Consider the following 22,084-nt stretch of genomic DNA (forward strand, 5'->3'; position numbering starts at 1 on the left):
AACTAATTGTTTTAGATATAAATGATTTTACTACTTTTGTTCTTTAACCTTCATACTAGCTTTATAGGTTATTTATCCATTAGCTTTACTATGTTTTTCTTTAAAGTGAGATTTTTTTTCTGTCATTATTTTCTTGATTCTAATTATAGCATTTCTTTTCCATTTAAAAAATCCCTTTAACATGTTTTATAAGGCCAGTTTAGTGTGATGAACTCCTTTGGCTTTTCTTTTTTGGGAAACTCTTTTGATCTCTCAATTCTGAATGATAATCTTGCCAGGTAGAATATTCATGGTTGTAAGTTTTTCCTTTCAGAACTTTGAATATATCATGCCAATCCTTTCTGGCCTGTAAAATTTCTGCTGAAAAATTAGCTAATAATTGCCTTATGTGGGTTCCCGTGTATGTGACTTTTTTTTTTTCTCTCTTTATCTTTAACTTTTGCCATTTAATTATAATGTGTCTTGGTGTGGATCTCTTTGAGTTCTTGTCATTTGGGACTTCATGCTTCCTGTACCTGGATATCTGTTTCCCTTACCCAGGTTAGGAAAGTTTCAGCCATTATTTCTTCAAGTATATTTCTTTCCTTTTCTCTCTCTCTTCTCTTTCTGCAACCCTGTAATGTGAATGTTAGTATACTTGATGTTGTCGTATAGATCCTTTAAATTATCCTCATTTTAAAAATTTTTTGTTGTTGTTCTTATTGGGTGATTTTTCACCACCCTGTGTTCCAGATCACTGACCTTTTCTTTGATCTGCTGTTGATTTCCTCTAGGGCATTTTTTTTTGAACTTTAGTTATTGTATTCTTCAGGTCTGATTGGTTCTTTTTTATATTTTTTCTGTCTTTTTTGAAGTTCTCACTTAGCTCATCCATTCTTCTAGTTTGGTAAGCATCTTTATGATCATTATTTTGAACTCTATCTAGTAAATTGCTTATCTCCATTTTGTTTATTTCTTTTTCAGAGGTTTTGTCTTGTTTTTTCATTTGGAAGCTATTCCTTTTTCTCTTCTTTTTGTCTGGTTGTCTCTGTTTTTTTCTCTGAGTTAGGTATATCAGCTCTTTCTCCTCATGCTGAAATGGTGGTCTTATATAGAAGGTCTCCTGTGAGACCCAGTGGCACAATTTCTCCTGGTCACAAGAGCCAGGATCTCCAGGGGTATCCCCTATGTGAGTTGCATGTGCCCTCTTGTTGTGTTTGGACCACAGTTGCTATGGACATTCTGTGTGGGGCTGTGCCCCAGCTCGACTGGCTGCAAGATTTTGCAGGCACACTGGTATGCTGGACTAGCTCCCTGGAGTGGTAGCCACTTTGGAGGGGTGCCAGTATTAGCTGGGGCCACCATTGGGTGGGGCAGAGTAAGGACCACTTTTAAGGGGCCAGCTGATCTGGGTGGGTTGAGCAGGGCAGGTCCTCAGGAACACTTGGGGCAGAATGCATGGTGTATGTTAGATTGAATAAAGAGTGACAGGAATGGCACCTGCCAGTGTAAGGGAAGGAAAGTAAAAAGAAAAAATACTGGCATCTTCCAGTGCTTCTGTTCCCAGAGAGAGTTCCAGCAGATCTCTGCCATCTGGCACACACACCCAAATTAGTGAATCTCCTTCTCATATGACCTTGATGCTTTTCAAGCTGCTTTGGCCCTGGGACTTAGAGCAAGTGAGTGTGTGTGAGCCCTTTATGGGCAGATTCTCAGTTTCCCACAGCCCTCTGGCTTTCCCAGACTTAAGCATCACTGGTTTTCAAAGCCAGATGTCATGGGGGCTCATTTCCTGGTGCAGGTGCCCTGGGCTGGGGAGCCAGATGTGGGACTTGGATCCCTCACTTCTCAGCAGAGACCTCCATGTTTATAATATCTCTCCCACTTGTAAGTTGCTGCACTCAGGCTGTGTGTTCTGACTAGACCGCATTCCCTTCTACCCATCTCAGCACAGTCTCTTCTTTATGTCCTCAGTTGTATAAATTCTGTTCTGCCAGTCTTCAGGTCATTCTCATAGTTGTTGTATACATAGTTGTAGTTGTGTGTAGGAGGTGAGCTCAGGATCTTTCTCTACTCTGCCATCTTGATTCTACCAAGATTATTCACTTTAAATAGCTTCTCTTAAAAAGAGTTTAAATGAGCACAAGTGCCTGTCACCTGGTTAGTGAGAAAATGTTCCATTGGGTAAAATTGCTGAAGTAGAGGTTTTTAGGGTGCCTCTTTCTCTTTTCTTATTTAAATAGTATCTCCTAATGGTTAAAAGAGAGACATACATGGAACGCTAATGGTTTTGGTTTCCATGGTGATAATTTTTCAGATTCTAATACTGCATGCCACCTAGTGTTTCCAAGCCAAAAGCTTTGATGTATTGGTATCCTAGGTTTTATCGTGTACTAAAGCTGAAGCTAAGAATTGTCTAAACATCTTCTTTTTTAAAATGGCACCTTTTTCCCTGTATGAGCAGTCTTGAGGCTACCATAGTGATAATTCCATATCTATAGCTTGTTGCCATTTCATACGTGATTTTTTTCCAGTGTTCCATTCCTGGATGAAATAAAGATGGAGTGCTGCATAACTGATTTCCGGTCATCTCTTGTTTAGCTTCTTCAAGGCATTCCGTTCCCTGTAAACTCTTATAACCTAGCAAACTGTGTCTTTTACCTAGTCCCTAATAAAACTCCTTCACAAATTGCTGAATACAAATGTTTAGAACTCTGGAAAGACAGAAGACTTAAAACTGAAGCAAGTCACTCTCCAGTATTATTAGCCGATACTTAGATCATGTGTCAGTGTGTACCGGAGAAACCATATACAATCTATAATCTGTATTGAAATTCCAAACTTTAGAATTCAGAGCTCACAGAACTCTGCGACCTAGAAGTATACTGTCAAATGATAAATCTGGAGACAGGTTTATTAACAACCTATATTAAGAATGTCAGCAAATCTTTCTGGAGGCAAGGAAACAAAACCTTGGATTGAATCTGACATCAAGTTAAAGGTTTAGAATGTGGCATTCCCAGTTCTCCCATAAACCTCATATTCACTCTCCATACTAGCTTGATCAGCAATGCCTAAAGAGTTTTACTTTGCTTTCCAGGGACAGACCCTGTTGAATGCAATAAAGTAAAGCCACAGCACAGTGCCAGGCTTGAATCAGCACTCAATAAAGAGAAGCTGCTGTTCTTACTGGGAATTCGTTCAACAAATATTTACTGAGTACCTACTGAGTGCTCTACACCTATGCTAAGCTTTGAGGATACAACAGGAAGCAAAGCAGACAAAAATCCCTGCCCACACTGAGCTTATATTCTCATGAAACGAGATGGTGATAAGGGCTGTAAAGAAAGGATAGGCTGGCCTCCTGTGATAAGTGAATACTGCTTAGATATCACTTCCTTTAGGAAATTTTTTCTTAAGCTCCTTCCCCGTGGACAGTAACACAAATGCGCGCATGTGCATGCACACACACATACAAACACACATGAAGGGAAACACCATATCTTTTCTCATAGCAGCATTCTTAGAGCCTAGTGTATAGTAGGACCTTAATAAATAGTTAAAGGAAGAAAGTCGGAAAAGAAAGGCAAATTAAGACGAAATAATTGAAATTATTAGGATTGTGTACACAACTCAGAATGTGAAGCAGACTCGTTTTAAATTTCTAAGGTGGGAGTGAAGTGGCATTCCTGGAAAAATGTTTGTTGGCAGCATGAGGGTTAAATTTGAGAAAGAAGAACTTGTCATGAGGATAATCAGAACATGGGCAAATGTATTTTGAAGATAGTAGAGAAAAGAGAACATATCTGAATGGAGTTTGGAAAAGGCAATATAATCTACACCACCTAAATTCACAGCATGAAAAACAGAAGTTGGAATAGAGAAGAAGATAAATTGTTTTGTTTTTTAAGTTCAGGATGGCAAAATGGTATAGTTGAAAATGAAACAAGATAATGGGAGAGAGAGATTTGGCTGGAGAAAACAGTAATGTGGTTAGATTTGTCTGTATTCATTTGGAAGAAGACCAAAAGTATAAAATAAGAAATTGGGTAAGAAATGAGAGTTTCCATTGTTAACAACTCTGTCTAGAGTTGCGTTGACTTTAGATGATATGAAATATGACATCAAAAGCTAGCCCTGCCTTTAGAGGTTTCATCACAGACTTAATAATGTGAACATCATGCAGGTTTTCATTTCAGAAGTTTGAGATGTGGAGGATCTTTTTAAAAAACAACCACCATTCTCAGAGTCTGAGAGGTGAGTTTTCCAAGAGAAAACAAGGTTGGTTTTCAGATTTTGATTTAATATAGTGTATAAGTTAATTTGTAGCTGATAATCAGAGTGAACAACATTCCTGAAATTCAGCAAAATATATTAATAAACTGAGTATATGGAACACTTTCATTTAGAAAAGGGTCATAATGATTGTGCAGTCTAAGGTGAAAATAGGCTTGTATTTTAACTTGTGTGAAGTCTTGAGTTTGCAGTCTTGTATTAAGATTATAAGATATTACTGACAAATACCTGAACCTTTTTTAGCAAGTTTTTATGTAATGTCGCTCAGTTTAGCTGATTAAACTTATCTTCTTGCAGATGTGCCAAATACTGCTGTAAACAAACCTAGAGTTTCTGACACTGTCCATCCAAACAACTATCTCATCAGGACAGAGCCAGAACAAGGGGCCCTCTATTCACCAGAACAAACATCTCTCCATGAAAGTGAGGGTCTGTTGTGTTATCTTTTAAGTATTAGATTTGCTTTTCATATTTCCTTTTTGAAAATGAGCATCAGAAATATAAAATGAAGATATTTCCTGCTGGTTTCATTCCTGCAGGATCATTGGGTAACTCAAGAAGTTCAACACAAATGAATTCTTATTCCGACAGTGGATACCAGGAAGCAGGGAGTTTCCACAACAGCCAGAACTTGAGTAAGGCAGATAATAGAGCGCAGCATTCCTTCATAGGATCAACTAATAGCCAGCTGGTGAGGAATTCAAGAGCTGAAGGGCAAACACTGGTTCAGGTAAGCCAAACACAACCAGATCCTCTTAAAGACGTGCCCCCCTAATTGAATACCTGTTATAAGTATTCCTGCTTAAAAGTAAAGCCAATACCTGACCATTTTGAAGTTATAGAATGGATAAAGTAGCAAAATCGCTTTACACTATGAGTCCATGGTGATAAGGAATTTTTAGGCATGAAACTGAAAATGTATTAGTTCCTATTAATGAATTCTGATTAATCCTGGGCATAGGAGACTAATTTTTTTGAAAGCAGCAAGTTTGGCATGAGGAGAGTAGTCCAGGGAAAGTATGAGAGAACTGGGTGGAATGTTCTAGTCCCTGAGGGGTTATGAGTTCCTAAAAATACTAGAGCTAAAAACATGCTATAAAGAGTCCTCGAGGGCAGGCAGTTCCCATACCTGCAAAAAATGGGACTGGCCCATTCTAACCAAAGCTTTTGCCTTCATCACTGGAATTGTTCTCTGAAAACACATTTCTTCCCTTTGTTAGGATAGAGATATTCCTGCCTATAGAAAGCTATGTATAGAAGCGTACCCATTGTGTTAAGTTAGGGTGTTCTTACTTGATAGTCAACAATAGTAATGATGATGCATATGTATTCATAAAAACTCCTTAGTTCGCCACTCATCGCCGCTTTATTCACATCAGTCCTTCAGCATGTGCTAGAAGTAATAGGAGTCCCGAGTGGCAGTAACCAATGAGGATAGCTGTCTTCCAAGTTCCCCATGATTTCTCTGGAACTGAATAATGGCAAGATGATCAAAGAAGTTAGGCAAAGACTAAACTTCTCATAATGCAATGCAGGAAGCCCTGAAGGTACTCTTGCAGCGGGCCAGGGTTCCCGGTGCCAAAGGAGAAACACAATACGACTTGGCTCAGCAATTTAAGGGAAACTTTTAAGTATTAAGAAATATTTCTGTAAAACTCACACAAATATGGTGCATAAATTTTTAAGCTGAGACAGGAAGTCTTGTTGCCGAAGCAAACTACTTCCAGTGGCACCTCCATTGCTCGGGTGATACGTTTACTCCTCTGCTGTGAGGGATGCTCTGATGGGAGAGTTTGGGCAGCTTCAGACTAAATATTTATAGGTCATCTGCTTAGGTGAATTTCTGTGTCAGCAGGTCTAAAGTCACACTTCTGAATAATACTTAGCTACAGAACGGTCTGTTTTTCCCCTAAAAATGGTCGTGTTACCTTTTTATTTAATTTTTTTTTTAAACTTACAGTACGTTTTGTTCCTGGAGCTGAAGATTGCAAGGGGGTCTTTAAAACTGAATTTGTGTGTAGTCTAGGCAACACAATTTCTAGGTATCTGGGCCAAGTGTCATCCCATTTTAAAAGTAAACGGCTTATACATGGGATTTTAAAAATTATCTTTAGTGCTGTTAAACCTCAAGCATAGATTTTAATTCTCTGTCTACTAATTTTTAAACCCCCTCTTTCGTGCCTTGTTGTTTATTTACAATCCCCTTCCCTCCTCAGATCTTCTCTCCACAGCTGTTACCTTCCCAAAATTGTTGAGTTTGAGCATTCGAGTGATCTCAGAGCAGGTGTTTCAGGCAGCCAGTTGCTTATGACACCTGGAGACAAAGTGTGCTTCCTCTTAGGACATCTGAGATTATACAGAGTCCTTAAATCATCCCTGTTTCTTCCTTTATTGCCCCAACAAAAAGTGAAAGGGCTTGGTGACAACTCTTCCCTGGGAGTCACTAAGGAGATATAGAGTAGCCTGTTTCTGGGCTTGTAACCCAGGGCCCTGGCGTGTGTTTCCCACTCCTGTTCCCTCAGGCTGGAGGCCCAGCCCAGCCACCATTCTTCTTCATTATCGTACTGCAGCAAGGAAGGGGTTGGAGACTCTGTTTGCAGGAGTCTGCAGGTTCATAGAAGAACCAGCCATGGCAGTGATGCTCTTCATTTCCCTGTCTGCTCTCGTCCGGCTGGCTAGGCCAGGAACCCAGCAGAGATTTTGAGCATTCCTTCTGCTGGAACAGATTTGAGGGTACCTCTGTTTGCATCTCATTAAATCCACCAGCTAAAGACAAGAACTTATAAATCAAAGGAGGTAGAAAGAAGTGGCTGAAATCACTCAACAGCCACAGTTGAGCTAAAAGCAGAGAGAGATTTGACTCAAGCACCTGTGCAATCACGCTGTCCCTTGAGACTAAATCCACAGAGGAGAGTGTTGCATTGGACCCCAGGCCCTATCCAGACTTTCACTTATTCCACTTTGAAAAAATGCATTCCATTTGTTAATGGGGCCAGCCCATAAAGACAATTATAGATACTGCTCTAGTTATATTTACATTAACGTATTGGGAAAAAAATTTTTTTTGGTTTTACGTAAATGCGTTACCTTGACCAAACTTTGACTCACAGGATACAAAAGTACACTGCTCCAGTGACCCTTCACACTTGTAATATAACATCTTCTGTGTGGTGAAAAAATGCATAGGCAGAGGGTAAAGAAAATGTAAAGATAAAAGAAAAGGGAATATTGAATGGCTTTAGATCTCTCTTTACTGGTTGATGTTAGTATTCTGAAGGGGAAAGGTGGAGATTAAACCATGAAAAAAAAGGTAGAACAAGAAAAACAGAATAAGGAAAAATTAAGATCCAGCTCGAAAGCATAAAAAGGAAAAGAAACTTAGATGCCTGAATAAGTAGTGAATTCACATTCTGTAGTGAGCTATGTGCGTTTTATTTCTGTAATGACAATGGACACAAAACCCTGGATAAACCCGTTCTCTTTTCTCCCCCTTTCATCAGCCATCAGTAGCCAATCGGGCCATGAGAAGAGTTAGTTCAGTTCCATCTAGAGCACAGTCTCCTTCTTATGTTATCAGCACAGGCGTGTCTCCTTCAAGGGGGTCACTGAGAACTTCTCTGGGTGGTGGATTTGGCTCTCCGTCAGTGACCGACTCCCGACCACTGAACCCCAGTGCATACTCCTCCACCACATTACCTGCTCAGCGGGCAGCCTCTCCGTACTCTGCACAGAGACCCGCCTCCCCATCAGCTGTACGTCGGATTGGGTCAGTCACCTCCCGGCAGACCTCCAATCCCAATGGACCAACCCCTCAGTACCAAACCACCACCAGAGTGGGGTCCCCACTGACCCTGACGGATGCACAGACTCGAGTAGCTTCCCCATCCCAAGGCCAGGTGGGGTCATCATCCCCCAAACGCTCAGGGATGACCGCCGTACCACAGCATCTGGGACCTTCACTGCAAAGGACTGTTCACGACATGGAGCAATTCGGACAGCAGCAGTACGAAATTTATGAGAGGATGGTTCCACCTCGACCAGACAGCTTGACAGGTGAGTACAAGGCGACAGCACTACACAAAGCCCAGCGGGGAAATCTTCCGTGCAGCCGTTGCTGAAACAGAGCATGTAAGGTGGAAAAATTTATCTGAAAATTTATACTAGAGACTTCAGGCTGACTTGTCTTTCAGGCTCTATAATTTTTAATGCATCAAATTACATACATTGAAATCATCAGACCTCTTTTGTAATGAATACATTTCCCCTGTTCCTCACGATATTACGGTATAAAAGGTTCTGTTTTGCATTTTAGAAGAATTGGTTGGAATTCTAAACGGTTTGTGGAGGTTTTTTGTAATGAAATATTTTTCGTTAGCTAGGACTACCCATACCCAAACCCGTAAGCTATGTTAAAAGGTGGTATCACAATATTTCAAAATTTTAAAAGTAATTCCTTAATAATACAGACTAGAATATGCATTTCCTCACCTACTGCCTTTTTAGCATCCCGATATGAAATGCACAAAGTTGTTGTGAACTACCTTCAGATTGCACCAGTAAGGTCTCTGGTGGTACAGCCATTTCCTTCGGGCATTTTCCATGGTGGTTTTCCCACATGATATATAGAAGTAGTATTGTTTTGATTAAAATGAAATTCATCTTTAACTTCTTTCTTTTAAAATGAAATTCATTCGTGTTTTAAATTATATTTTAAATGTAACATGCATGATGGTAAAACATTAAAACTATGCAGGAAAATATAAAATGAGAAGTGAAAGTCTCAACCTCCTCTCCCCCCGTCCCACTCACCAGTTTGTGTCTTCCAGAATGTTTGATTATATATAAGTACATATGTTACATACAAATGTGCACACATTGTGTTTTCTCTTTTATGCTGAGGGGATTCTGTTATATAGATCTTCTATATTCCTTGTTCTTTTTTTTTAACATGTCTGAGAGTTCCACTTCATTCTCTCAAGAGATGCCCAGGACCCCATTTTATAGATGTATTATAGTTTGTTTAATCACTTCTGTTAATGGACACTTAGTCCATTTCTCATTTTTAATAGTTTCTTATTTTTAGCTATTAGAGACAGGGATGCAACATGTATTATTCTCCCTGCACATTTACACATAGATACTAAGAAAACTGTGGGATCTATTTCTTGAAGTTGAATTGCTGAATCAAAATATAGGCATATTTTTTCATAAAGAAACTGTCAAATTGCCCCCAGGAAGACTTTAGAGATTTACATTTGCCACCCATAGTTTGAGCGTGCCTGTTCCCTACACCTTCACTGGCGCTGCATATTGTCAAAGTGTCTTCATCTTCACCAGTATGGCAGTTAAAAGGCTATATACCTCATTGTTGTAAGTAGCCTCTGTTGAGTTATGGCTGAGGTTGATGATTTCATATGTTTATCAGCCGATTTATTGCTTTTCTGCAAACTGCAAGTTCTTTTGTCTGTTTTTATAATTTGTAAAAGTTTTTTATCCTTGAAATAAATTAACCCCTTGTAATACATTTCTCCAGGATTTTTCTCATTTAATACTTTGTCTTTGACTTTGATTTTGCTATTTCTTATTTACAGAAGTCTTTTAAGGTTTTTGTGTAGTAAAATTAATATCCTTTCCTTATGGCTTCTGGGAAAGGTAAAAGCCTTTCTGAGATTTTCTAATTGAATATTTTTGCACTAAGAATTAGTACTGAACTTGATTTTGAGCTCAAGAAACTTCCTTGTGGAGAAACCACCTCTTTCTCATTCAGCCATCAGAGGGGTATCCCTAGCTTAGATGTTTTCTGGCATGCCTCTGAAAGGATGCAGCAAAGTGAGGTAGGAATTATTTATGACATTCTGCCTCCAGAGGAAACCTTAAAAGATAAGTAGTTCTGAGAATTTCTGTTCTTGCGACCTGCATCCCCATATATGCATACACCAGCGACGCAGAAATCTACGCCTGCAGTGGTGTAAAGAGGAAACCCAGGAAAGAGTAAGCACATACAGAACTGTCTCCATGTTTATTAACCCTGATGGCTCATCTCCTTTGATTCTAAAAAGTCTGCTTCTCTGACAATGCAGGTGCCAGTTAGACTTTTATGTTTCGGGGAGAAAAAAATTACCCCTAGCATATTATGGATTTTTTCCCCCTAGAAAACGGCAATCTTCAAAAGAAGAAAAGAATTTCTTAAAAATGTTCTAGGGAAGCTTTGTTTCCCATCAGCTCTCTACCTGCCCAATTATTCTGAATGTGGATCCTAATTTGTGAAATCCTTTCTTTTATTCTTATTTCAGAAAGTGATGTGCTTGTCATTTTGTTTGCTGTGGTTCTTGATTTCAAAGGAATAATAACCTGCTAATTGATAAGCCTAAAGCAGTAGTTTTTAGTGGATTCAGATGCTTGGCTATTTGGTGACCATAATTTAAATGATGATAAAATATATGTATGAATTACTTCCTTCCAAAGAAAAGATATGTCTGCCCTAAAATACTCATTTGAGTATAGCCATAGCACATCAGGAAAAGTTTGGAGAATAAAAAGAGTTCATATTTGGAAGGTAAATATATGTTTATTTCAGTATCTTAAAATACAAAGGTTTTAAATCACAAGGAATATATCGTTGTAATAGGTAAACTAGTATGTATTTGTGGGATTGCAAATAGAAACTGGTGGTTGGATAAATAATACTGTGAACACCAGAGTTTTCCATTTATTTGGAGGGAGGTAAGGTTATCAAAAATCTGTGGAAATACTTCTGGAAAGATTATTTCAGATAACAATTACAGAACATATATCACTTGTCTTCCAGCTTAAAAGATACTAGCTTACAGTAGCTTTTCTACAAATAATCATTTAACTTAATCTATAGGGGCTGTGTAATTTTTAAAATATTAATCTATAGGACTGTGTGTTTTTGTTTTAATGCATGAGTAGGTAAACAAAAATAGTAACAGTCATTGTTACGTTATTCAGAAGGATTTTTAATATCAAGAAATTGCTACATCTCACTATAATTCTTAAGTTTTTTATTTCCCATTATAGTCTGTCACATACAGCAATTTTATCTCACTTAATTCTATCACCAGTGAATTGTTTACTGGATACTTTTTATAGTTCTGAGTGGTGTAAAGCTCATTTTGTTAACCTTTCTTGTGAAATTATAGTAAGTGTTCATGAAAGTTTTCATATTAAAATGCATTCCAGTGAAGACTCCAGCCAGATCCTTGCACAATAAGAATCTCACATTCTGAATGGGACAGAAGGCTTTGGTCCCATTTCACAAGTGGAGGTGGGGTGGGGACGAGGGGCACAGGGCGGGGCACGAGGCCTCGGGGGATCATCCAACTTCAGGAGCATCCAGGGTTCTGCTTGCCTCTGCCCAAGTGTGAGTGATCTTCAGAGTCTTACAGTGAACCAAGTGTCTGTGGCTCTGCTGAATGTTAAAATGACACCTCATACTGAGAAGATTACCAGGGATGAGGTGCTTTTATCCACCCACTTTATGTCACCGTTAAAAACAATGCCTACACTTTTGTTCAGGATAGTCATGGGCTCTGTAAAGAAATGGAGTTTATACGATGCTAAAAATGAAAAATCTGCCAGTAAATCAAAAGCTGAAATCTTCAAATGATAACTTACAATAGCAATCATAATATTGTCTTTAGAGTTACATGGGCTTCCCTGGACCCCTGGAGAGCTAACCTCCCTCTTTAACCTTATATTTGTGGAGGGCTCTGTCCAGTTCAAGGTTTCTCCTACCACGTCTCATTGGTCCTTGAGGAATAGCTTTGTCCAGGGTTGGGTGTTCAGTGATAGAGCACACAGAGGGTTTCCTCTCAGCCTTACCAAGAAGTAGCTCTCTGAGAGGGATGAATCACATTTCCTTTAGGGCTCTGTTTCCTCGATTTTGAAATGGGAAGATTTGGCTGAATAATCTCCCAATTAAAAAGTTGTTTAAACCTGTGGTCTTCATTTTAGGAAATAGGAAGCCAGTAGCTGAAGCCCACATTTGTTCACTTAATTTCTCTCTATGTCACATTGCTGTCCAGGGTGGGTAGTAATCATTCATTTTAGAAGCTTTATGTATTAACTTTCTTGCTACTGCTCACTAAGCGACATGTAATTACCACTTGCATTCAGGCCCATTTGCTTTTAGTTGTGATATGATTAACTGAACTAACAGGATGTGAATGAGTGTATCTTTTTGTAATTTTATTTACTGTGTTGATTATTTGCAGTGTTTTTAAAAGCAGATACATGCTGACTAACTTCAGTTTGTGCTTCTTCTTGCTCATATTTGGAGTGTAACCTTAGCTGATATTGACAAAATTTACTTACTAATGATGACAAATCACAAATTCTGAGCATCACAATATAGAATATGCTGATTCACTTTTTTAAAGAAAATAAAACTTTTGGGTTTGCAGTCTGCATTATTTATTAACAATTAGAATGAAAGAGTATTTGAAATGATTTGATATTAATACACTAACTTTGTACTTTTCCTTCACGCTAGAAAGAAGGTAAACAAGAATCTGGTATGTGTGTTCCTTTGAAAACAACTGTTTTGTTTTAGTTGTGGTAACAAATAATAAAATAATACTTCATAAATCTTACTGGTTCACTAATAATATTTTAAATTTTGTAGCATAAAATCCAGTAAAAATCATGAATGAGTTAATTGAGACAAAGTTCAGAGCAGTTCTTGAACATCAGGCTTTCTAGGCACTGGTATGTAGGTGTTGTGTTAGGTGCTGGGATTTTAAGAGGCAGGGGACATGATGGCATTCTCTTTTGGGGCCCAATCATAAAAAAGCTTATAGTTGGGAATGAATTTCAGAGTATCGAATTGTTTAATAATTTCTTGTGTTTTTTTTTTAATTTACTTATATTTTACTGCCAAGAGAAAGTCTTATTTTTAGAATGTATATAGCATCTTGTTCATATCTGGCATCCTTCTCTTGTAGAACTCACGAGGTTTGGTGTTTAGACTCAGATCTGGTCCTGTTGATTAGGAGTTATTCCTTTAAACTCACCACAGTTTCCGCAATTCCTTAACGATGTAATTTTCCTGCCTCTAGGCTTACGGAGTTCCTATGCTAGTCAGCACAGCCAGCTTGGACAAGACCTTCGTTCAGCTGTGTCTCCCGACTTGCACATCACTCCTATATATGAGGGGAGGACCTATTACAGCCCAGTGTACCGCAGCCCAAACCACGGAACCGTGGAGCTCCAAGGATCACAGACAGCGCTGTACCACGCAGGCTCAGGTGGGCGTCAGCACTGTTAGCTGGTTTCCCAATTTCACAGGCCCAAGAGTAGGAGGATTTTATTGAGATTGGGTTTCTTTTTAAAATGAGCTTATATTGCCCATTTGATTGTCAGATAAGCAGCTATATGAAAGCAGATCAATACGCAGTAAAACAGAAGTTCATTTAGTGCCTGATTATAGGCGATATATCTTTACCTTGGTTCAGTCTAATCAGTGAACATAGTGATGATACTTTAATTGACTAGTAAGTTTGTAGAGCTATAGATCTGACTCCTTGGGTTAGACGCATATCAGATATAGAAAGGAAGGCCTCTTTTGGAATATTTCCTTATAATTTTTGTTGCCTAGGACATGAATTTAGGGAAAAATCCCTGCGTGAGCTGTTTGGCTTATCTTTGATTTAGCACATGTGTAGCCCAGGTGTATTTGGTATTACTCTTTTTTAGATAGTGGATTTCCTCTGAATACTCAAGTGATAGAGTATGAAATAAATATTCCTTATGATGGACTCAGTCTGGGACAGAACGCAGCGATGGCATTTATAAACATCGGGAGCTAGTGCGTCTCTCCCTTGTACTTGTCACTCCCGGAAGCTGTAGCCTGTGGCCACAGGACCTGCCAGACTGCTGCAGGTCTGGCGCACGGAGTCTCAAGGTGCTCTCTCTTTAAAAAGAAAACAGATGCAAAAGAGGTAGTACAGGCTTATTAACATGCCCATAAATGAACTCCTGGTAGCAGTGATAACCCCCTAAAGTAGCACAGCTCTAGGAGACATACCTCACAGAATACCACAAGGGAGCAGGCTGAGTTTGAATTGCTTCTTGCCAAAAACTGACAATTCTGTCCACTGAGGTATTTTTTTTTCCTAATAGAATGTACCAATTTTTAATGGATGTTAGTGAAGAAATATTTCACCTGTTATGCTCTGTAAACTGAAGAATTTCTTTAATAGGATTAAGAAGTAATGTTAAAATATTTTAATTGCAGGAAGAATATGTATACAATCATTGGAAAAATACCTCCTGCAATAGTTCAGAAAGAAATGTTAAATACAGTGTACCTGTACCTTTATACAGTAATTTTAGGGAGTGGCTATAGAAGAATTTGATATCTGTCTTCTTTCTTGTGATATGTATCTTCCAGTGTTATCAAAATCCATAGGTTTATAAATAAAAGTATATCAAAATAAGTAACCTATATACACTGTCTAAAGTTTGATGGTTTCAGTTATCTACACATTTGAATAAATTTGTATAAACTTGAATAAATATCTCTTTGGTTGTTGCTAAAATGAAATTACGAAGTTTTGCGATTTATTTCTAAGATTAGTTTAATTATTTCCTATATTTTGCTTGCAGTTTTGTTGTTGATCTTACTTGTAATACTATGTTAGCAGATTTATTGTTTCATTCTTGTTTTTTCCTGCTAATAAAATTGACATAAATATTATTTGTGTATGTTAAAAACTTCAGCACCCATTCTGTCACTAAGGAGCTAGATTGGTAGGACCTAAAAGTAAGCAACTTGTATCATTGTTAAAAACTATAATCCTTAAAATAGAAAATATTTTGACTTTGGAAAGTTATCACCTGGCAGAGAACCTTCTAATCTTTTTTAAAATGTTGACTTTCTAGTAGGTGTTGGAAATCTGCAAAGGACGTCCAGCCAACGAAGTACCCTTACATACCAAAGAAATAATTATGCTCTGAACACAACAGCTACCTACGCGGAGCCCTACAGGCCAATACAGTACCGAGTGCAGGAGTGCAGTTACAACAGGCTTCAGCCCGCAGCGCCGGCGGACGATGGCACCACGAGATCCCCGTCGATAGACAGCATTCAGAAGGACCCCAGGCAAGTACTGCCGACAAGTCTCCAGAGTGCTGCCGTAGCTCCGGGTCAACCATTTCCTTCATTCCAACCTTTGTCCAAGTCACTGTGTGTATTACAATACCAATAACTCCTTACTTCTCATATTTCCAGTTGTCTTCCAGCACGGTGGGTCACTGAGATTAATTTCATTTTAAAGATAGGTTCCTTCTTTCCAGGCTTTAGTAATAAAGTTAGAGAACATGCAGGTCTGTGTGAGTGTCTGCATCCATCGTTGAAATGCTTCACCAAGGCAACTACCTGGGACGGCCTCTTAGTCTGAACTACACAGAGGATTGTAAAGGCTCATTTTATACCTGTTCCTTCATCCTGGCTGACTTCTTAGATGATGGCTTCAGAAAATGCATATGGTTGTTTTAAACTGGGAAAGACTAATGCCATGTACGTTTTTGATCATATTGGTCAATGCTGTGTTGGGCTTTTATTAACTAGGTCCTTTGAAAAGCTTTCTGCCATTTAGGGGAAAATAGTTCACAAGCAATTCTCATGTCTCATAAGCCAAAAATATTTGGCAATTAATAGACATTTCTCCTTTTAATTTTATTTGGCCCTGTAGAAAACATATTTTATTAAGACAAGTATGAGTCATTTAGTAATTAATTGATTTGGAAAAACTAGCCTCATCTTTAATGAAAGCCATTTGAAATACTCAGGAAATAAATAAATTTAGAAACTAAGAGAATTTCAGCTTCTGAAAGAATGAAATTGTTAAATTTTAAGCAGCTTGAGAATTATTTTAAGGCATATATTAGCAAGATTTCATTCACTCATCGCCCGCAAATAGTAGTTTCACTGAAAAATTGTTATTATTATCAATTCATTTTTAGCAACCTACCATCTTATTCTAATGAATGTGATTTAAAAGCATGAGTGAGGCTTTGGTTATTAAAACAAAATAAGGTACTTTTGAGTGGATTAGGAAGTCCAGTGCCCCGCTAAAACCACTCCACTTCACTCTTTTGCCTTAAATTCTTTACAGTTTATATGTACTTTTGGTTCTGCTATTCCTATTTGCTACCCTTCTGTCATTTTCAGGATTTTTAAAAATAATTTCTCTAATAGCACCTCCAAATCAGAAATATTTTTACATGATTCCGCTTTTTTAAATTCTCAAAATAACAAAATCCTAGGGCGTCCCTATAGATACAGAAATTCTCAAAAGGGTTTTGAATTGTAGGTAATTTAGACCATACCTAGACTGATCCTGAAGAGAAAAGAACAGCTACCCAGAAAAGCAGTGAAGCGCGATTAGAGCTTTGCATTTAATATGCATTCCTGGAGACTTTAGTTTTGCACTCTCACAGAAGCTTGTTCACAGTAAACAAGGATTTCATGTCTGATAATATCCTTCAGTTATTCATAGTATGATAATTTCATAGTCTAATGCATAACATTGTTAGTGCCAGCTTTGATTATGTAAAACTTTACTGATAATGCATTTTGTAAGATGAATAAATGATTATCTTATAATAACAGGTGCATTTATTCTAGTTGAAACTGGAATCCAAGTGAATTTAAAGTTTGAATATTCAAGCCAAAATAAAAAGCTCGTAACAATTACTTAATTTTTAGTTTTAAAATAGCAATTTTAGTATTTTTATTCACATCTAAACCTACTTTATCATTAATTATGTGTTATAGTTAGCCTGAAAATCCTTGTAAGACTGAAGAAGTTATTGATGTTTTCTACATAAAAAGAAATGTATGAGTTTTTTTTTAACAGTTGTTTGGTTTGGAAGCAGAATTTATTGATAGTACAAATAATTCATCTGAAGCAAGTAGCAAGGTACTTCCTATGAAAAGTGGCAGGGTCTGAAAGAATGACAGCATCCACAGTGTTCTTTTTGAGCAGGGCTTCGGCTCTGACATTGAACAGAATAATTCCATTTACCATCCCCTTGACTTTATGTTGTCAAATATTTTACTTCTACATAGATTACAAAACCCATAATTCAGTGTTGTTATTTTTACTGTAATCAGTTGTCTTTTAACAAAATTAAGCTATGTTAAAAAGATAGTCTATATATTCACCTACATACTTATTTATAATTCTCTTCACGTCTTCCTATTAATTCTAGTTTCTATCCCTATTCATTTCCCTTCAGCCTGAGGAACTTTCTTTCGCCTTTCTTGTGTTGCATGTCTGCTGGCAATACATTCTCTCAGCTTTAATTTATCTATGTTTTTATCTTACTCAGTTTTAAAGGATAGTTTGGCTGGATATAAAATTCAGGATGTGGCAAATAACAAAATTACTGACAAGTGTTTTTGATCCTGTCACAGTTGGTTTTGTTCTTTGTTAGGACAGATCTGTTTCCCATTTATTTCACTCACACATGGCCCTTACTCTGTGGCATGGTTCTTACTCCTAAACATGGCCTTTGTGGACACTAAATGCTGAGGTTATCAGTGAGGTCTGCACTGTGACTGGGCTGCAAATCCAGTGTCACCTCGTGTATGTTCAGCTCTCGTTCCAGCAGCAGCCACTTTTCCCCAGACTTACATGTGCCTGCATATGTACAGCCCAGGGCTCAGCTCAGGACTTGTGAGTGATCCTTGTACAGACTGGTAGAATCTCCTCTACGTAACTCTCTCCTCTCCAGGATCCTGCTCTGCAAATTTTGACCTCTTTGGCATCTCCAAGTCCAGTCTTTACCCCTCAGTTCACTAAGACCATTATGCCCATTTGGACTCAGCTTCTTGTGCTGTGATCCAAAAAGTGCACTGAGGCAGAAAGCCAAGTGAATATGAGGTTCCCAGGGTGATGCCCCCTGCCCTGCCCTTCAAGGATTACATTTTTGTGTTACTTATTGTCTGGAGCCTGAAAACTGTTTCCTCATACATTTAGTCCAGTTTAATGGTTGTTTATGGTGGGAAGGCAAAGTCCAGTACCAGTTACTGTGTTATGGTTCAAAACAGAAGTCTGGGCTTAGGTTTTGATGAAGTAAATCTTGGCAGGCATTGATGCCACTTGGCCAGCCCATGAATTGATAGCAGTCTTTCCAGGATAAATTTTTGCTGAATATCAAGGTTGGAGTTATGCCAGCCAAGCCCAACTGCCCATCTCCAGCTGGAGCCTCCCCTTCGTGCTGTCTGGCTCCAGTGGCACTCAAGGATGCCAGGAAATCTTGACCATCCCAATGCCATTTAAAAATGACAAAAATATGTATTTGTGATGATTGGGTCATCAGGGAAAGATAAAATCATACTCCTTGCAGTATGTTGATTGTATCGTAGATTTATATAATAGGCTTTAGACAGATTTTCATCAGAAGTAGTTAACATGGTTTCAGTGCATAAAAGGAAATCTACACTTATTACAGAGAATGCACCTACTTAGTATAGTTCACTTTTCAGGGATGATGAATATTAAAACATCTGATCGTAATTCAAAGCATGTAAAACACTGTAATGTACATCATCACAATTTAATCATCAGAGCCAGCCTAAGAGGAAGTTAGAAATGACAGTTTTTTTATTCCTATTTTACAGTTGGGGAACCTGAAGGTCTAAATAACCAACTGGTTTTCAGAATCACATGGCAGTTGAAGGACTTGGAACTTAACCATAGGCAGTCTAACTCTAAATGCTGTGCTTTTTCTGCTCCATTATCCCGCCTTTCTTGGCATTTGTGGTTTTCTCAATGCCCATTAATGACATTATCACCCAGTCTGTCCCCCAAGCCAGAAATTGCTATCTCACTTGACTTCAGTTTTCAGTAGATCATCTGGCTGCCATGCAGAGCAGACAGGGGAGAGGGTGATATTTGAAGCAGAGAGAAAGTGTAGGAGGCGTAATGGAGAGAGGGATGGATTTGGTTTGTATTAAATATTTTAGAGATAGTCAACAGAGCTTGCTGATGGATTGGATGAGAAGGATAAGAGAAAGAGAAATATCAAGGATGGTTCTATTTTATTTTGACCACATCTAAGGGTAGTGGCTAGTCTCCTTGCCACCAGCCGTTATCTCCCTACACGGAAATGTAACCGTGTTGCTTTCTCTCACTCTCCAGCTTTAAAACCTCCATCAGCTTTCTGTTCCTTGTGTGTGGAGAAAACATAGACCACTAACCTCCACTGCTTAGTTACTAGCCCTCGGTTCCTTTCTGTGGATATCTAATGTTATCTGATAGTGCCTACCTCATGGGACAGCAGTCAGGTAAATGGTAAGGTCTTGGCATAACACCTGACACAGATAAACTCAGTAAGTAATAACTCTGTTATTGATATGAAAACTAAACTTTTTTAGTTTGACATACAAGACCCTGTACATAAAATCATGTCTTTTTCCATGTTTTTATCTCTGGCACCTGCTGGGGCACCTGTAGCAGAGTAAGAATGCACTAGTGGTGATCTGAATGTGTGTGTTCAGGTATGGAGAGGCCTTCGCCTTTGTAGTAGACGACCCAGTGATTACGTGGAGCCTTCCCAGACCAGGAGGAACCCTGGACCTTTGAAAACTGGGCAACAGAAGTATCACTGGGTCATTCAAAGATTTTTGCAAAAGGTTTATTCAGGATTAATTCATTTTTGACTAACGGTTTACTTTATCCTGTTACCACAGTCTGCAAATGTGTTGCTTTGGGAACCATTTGTAAGAAGCTGATCTTTACCTAACATAAGCATAAATTCACATTTAATAAGGATTCCAAATAGTGAGCCAGTCAAATGACATCAGAAAATTCTGACAATGTGAAGTTACCTTAAAAAAAGGTAGTATAACAGTATGTAAATGTATTTAGTAGCACGATTATACACTTACTGTACGTGAAATGGGGTAGCATAGGGAGTGGCAGCACAGACTGAAGGCAAATGCTTGATCTACTGTTGACTAGCTGGGTGACTTTAGGCAAGTTGCTTAGCCTTTCTGCTTCAACGTCCACATCTGTAAGGTATAAGAATAAATGAATTAATAGGCATAAAGTACCTAGAATAGTGCCTGGCACAGAATAGGTGCTCATATATTACGTACTATTTCATAATGTAAATCTTTGAAAAAAAATTCTGTACATGCAAATGCACATCTGACATCTGCTTGCATGTGTAGGAAAAAAAGACCAGCAGGAAATGTCAGCAATGGTTTTCTCTGGATATAGAATTACTGAAAAAAAGTTTTTATAATATATTTTTATGTTTCTTTTATCAAGAGCAACCATATATATTCAATTACTTAAAAATTGTCAGGCACACAACATTTCCAGTAGCCTTTCTTCCTCCCTGCTCGGGCCTGCCATCTCCCCCAGCTGAAATTCACGTGAGCCCTGCACCTGCAGGCTCTACATAGGTAGAAAGGCGTAAAATTAGAATCAGGAGGAGGAAAACAAGAATGGAAAAGTTACTCACATTAAGAACCTCCTTTGTTCCCCTGAATCATTCTATGTACCCTGATTTCTTTAAGATCCTAAGCATCTGAGCCTCTGCATATATTCATCAGCAGAAAAAAATTATTTATGTATGTATGTATATTGTAGGATTTTTGTACCATCCAATTGTGGCCTCAGCTGAGGTTTTTTTTTTTCTGACAAATGTTTCATTCTGTATATTGGTAAAACGGGAATCTTCCTTTATGAAGCCATGTTTTCCTCATGCAGGGAGTTTGCCTGGCGTGATCCCGAGCTCCCTGAAGTCATTCACATGCTGCAGCACCAGTTCCCGTCGGTTCAGGCAAACGCGGCAGCCTACCTGCAGCACCTGTGCTTTGGCGACAACAAAGTGAAGATGGAGGTACAGGACCAGCGGCCGGGATGCCGGCGTCGGCGGGGTGGGGATAGAGCGGTGCCTTTCCCTTTAGCCGCTGCGTGCTTAAGAAATGACCAGATGCAATCTAGAGACCCCTTTAAAGGGGTATTTTGATACTAGTTACTCTTTTATTCTTTTTAGTTAAGAACTTATTCATTTCCGCATTTCTCAGGGAAAACTAGGAGGAGTATATTTCTTAGAGTGCGTTTAGCATTTTCAAATCTTTTGTCCTTTCATTAGCTTATTACAAAACATAAAACAAGATCAACTTAACTTGCATTTTTAAAGTATTTTCTAAAACTCTATTACATAAAAATTACTGTGTGTACTAGTGTACACACATGTATTTTATGAGATACTGGTCAAAATCGGTGCCAGCAGACAATTAAGTAAAGTTACAGAGGATTTATAACTGTTACTAATACTGAACATGTATGAATATTCTATTTCAGATTTTAAGGTTTCTTGGCATTTGTAGAAACACAGTCACTGATTTAACACTTTAGGCTTTTTTCCCTCTGCAGTGTCACATAGAACATTAGGGGTTTTCATCACTTTAATATTCAGAACAACACACAGTTATAGACCTAAAGGTGGATGCAGGAAATAAAGCACAGAAATATTCTCATAATGTGCTAATAAAGTGACACATAGAAGAAGATTGAGGGAGAGTAGCCTGGAGAAACAATTCTGAAAACCAAATGGCTCCAGTAAAAATACCTTCCTGTGTTGTCTTTGACCCCGCATACAGCTTTGTTGTGTGTTTGTTGGTTTCCCTCAGAGGTGACAGCATAACCCCTGCGTGCGCTCAGAGGGTTGGAGTATGGCCGTGCTCCCTGCACGTGACCTTTAATCCATCTCGATCTCCCTTCCCTTCTTTAAGCCATGAACCCATGATAAGAGATTCATC

General features: G+C 38.5%; 1 protein-coding gene across 18 annotated transcripts in view; it reads left to right on the forward strand.

Annotated features, from left to right (window-relative positions):
• The window catches only part of PKP4 (plakophilin 4), a 210,093-nt gene that overhangs the window by 149,973 nt on the left and 38,036 nt on the right, over positions 1 to 22,084 (forward strand). For 8 of the 18 annotated variants that reach the window (XM_032479493.1, XM_032479498.1, XM_032479500.1 and 5 more), the window contains 6 exons: positions 4,573 to 4,704; positions 4,815 to 5,005; positions 7,776 to 8,328; positions 13,356 to 13,544; positions 15,181 to 15,400; positions 21,027 to 21,159. In XM_032479493.1, the coding sequence (XP_032335384.1) occupies positions 4,573 to 4,704; positions 4,815 to 5,005; positions 7,776 to 8,328; positions 13,356 to 13,544; positions 15,181 to 15,400; positions 21,027 to 21,159 (1,418 nt within the window). Of the gene's footprint in view, positions 1 to 4,165; positions 4,237 to 4,572; positions 4,705 to 4,814; positions 5,006 to 7,775; positions 8,329 to 13,355; positions 13,545 to 15,180; positions 15,401 to 21,026; positions 21,160 to 22,084 lie in introns of all 18 variants that reach the window. The other 10 variants (XM_032479501.1, XM_014552417.2, XM_032479494.1 and 7 more) reach the window with 8 other exon arrangements.

The sequence above is a fragment of the Camelus ferus genome, chromosome 5, assembly GCF_009834535.1.
Source record: "Camelus ferus isolate YT-003-E chromosome 5, BCGSAC_Cfer_1.0, whole genome shotgun sequence".
In the NCBI taxonomy this organism is placed as follows: Eukaryota; Metazoa; Chordata; class Mammalia; order Artiodactyla; family Camelidae; genus Camelus; species Camelus ferus.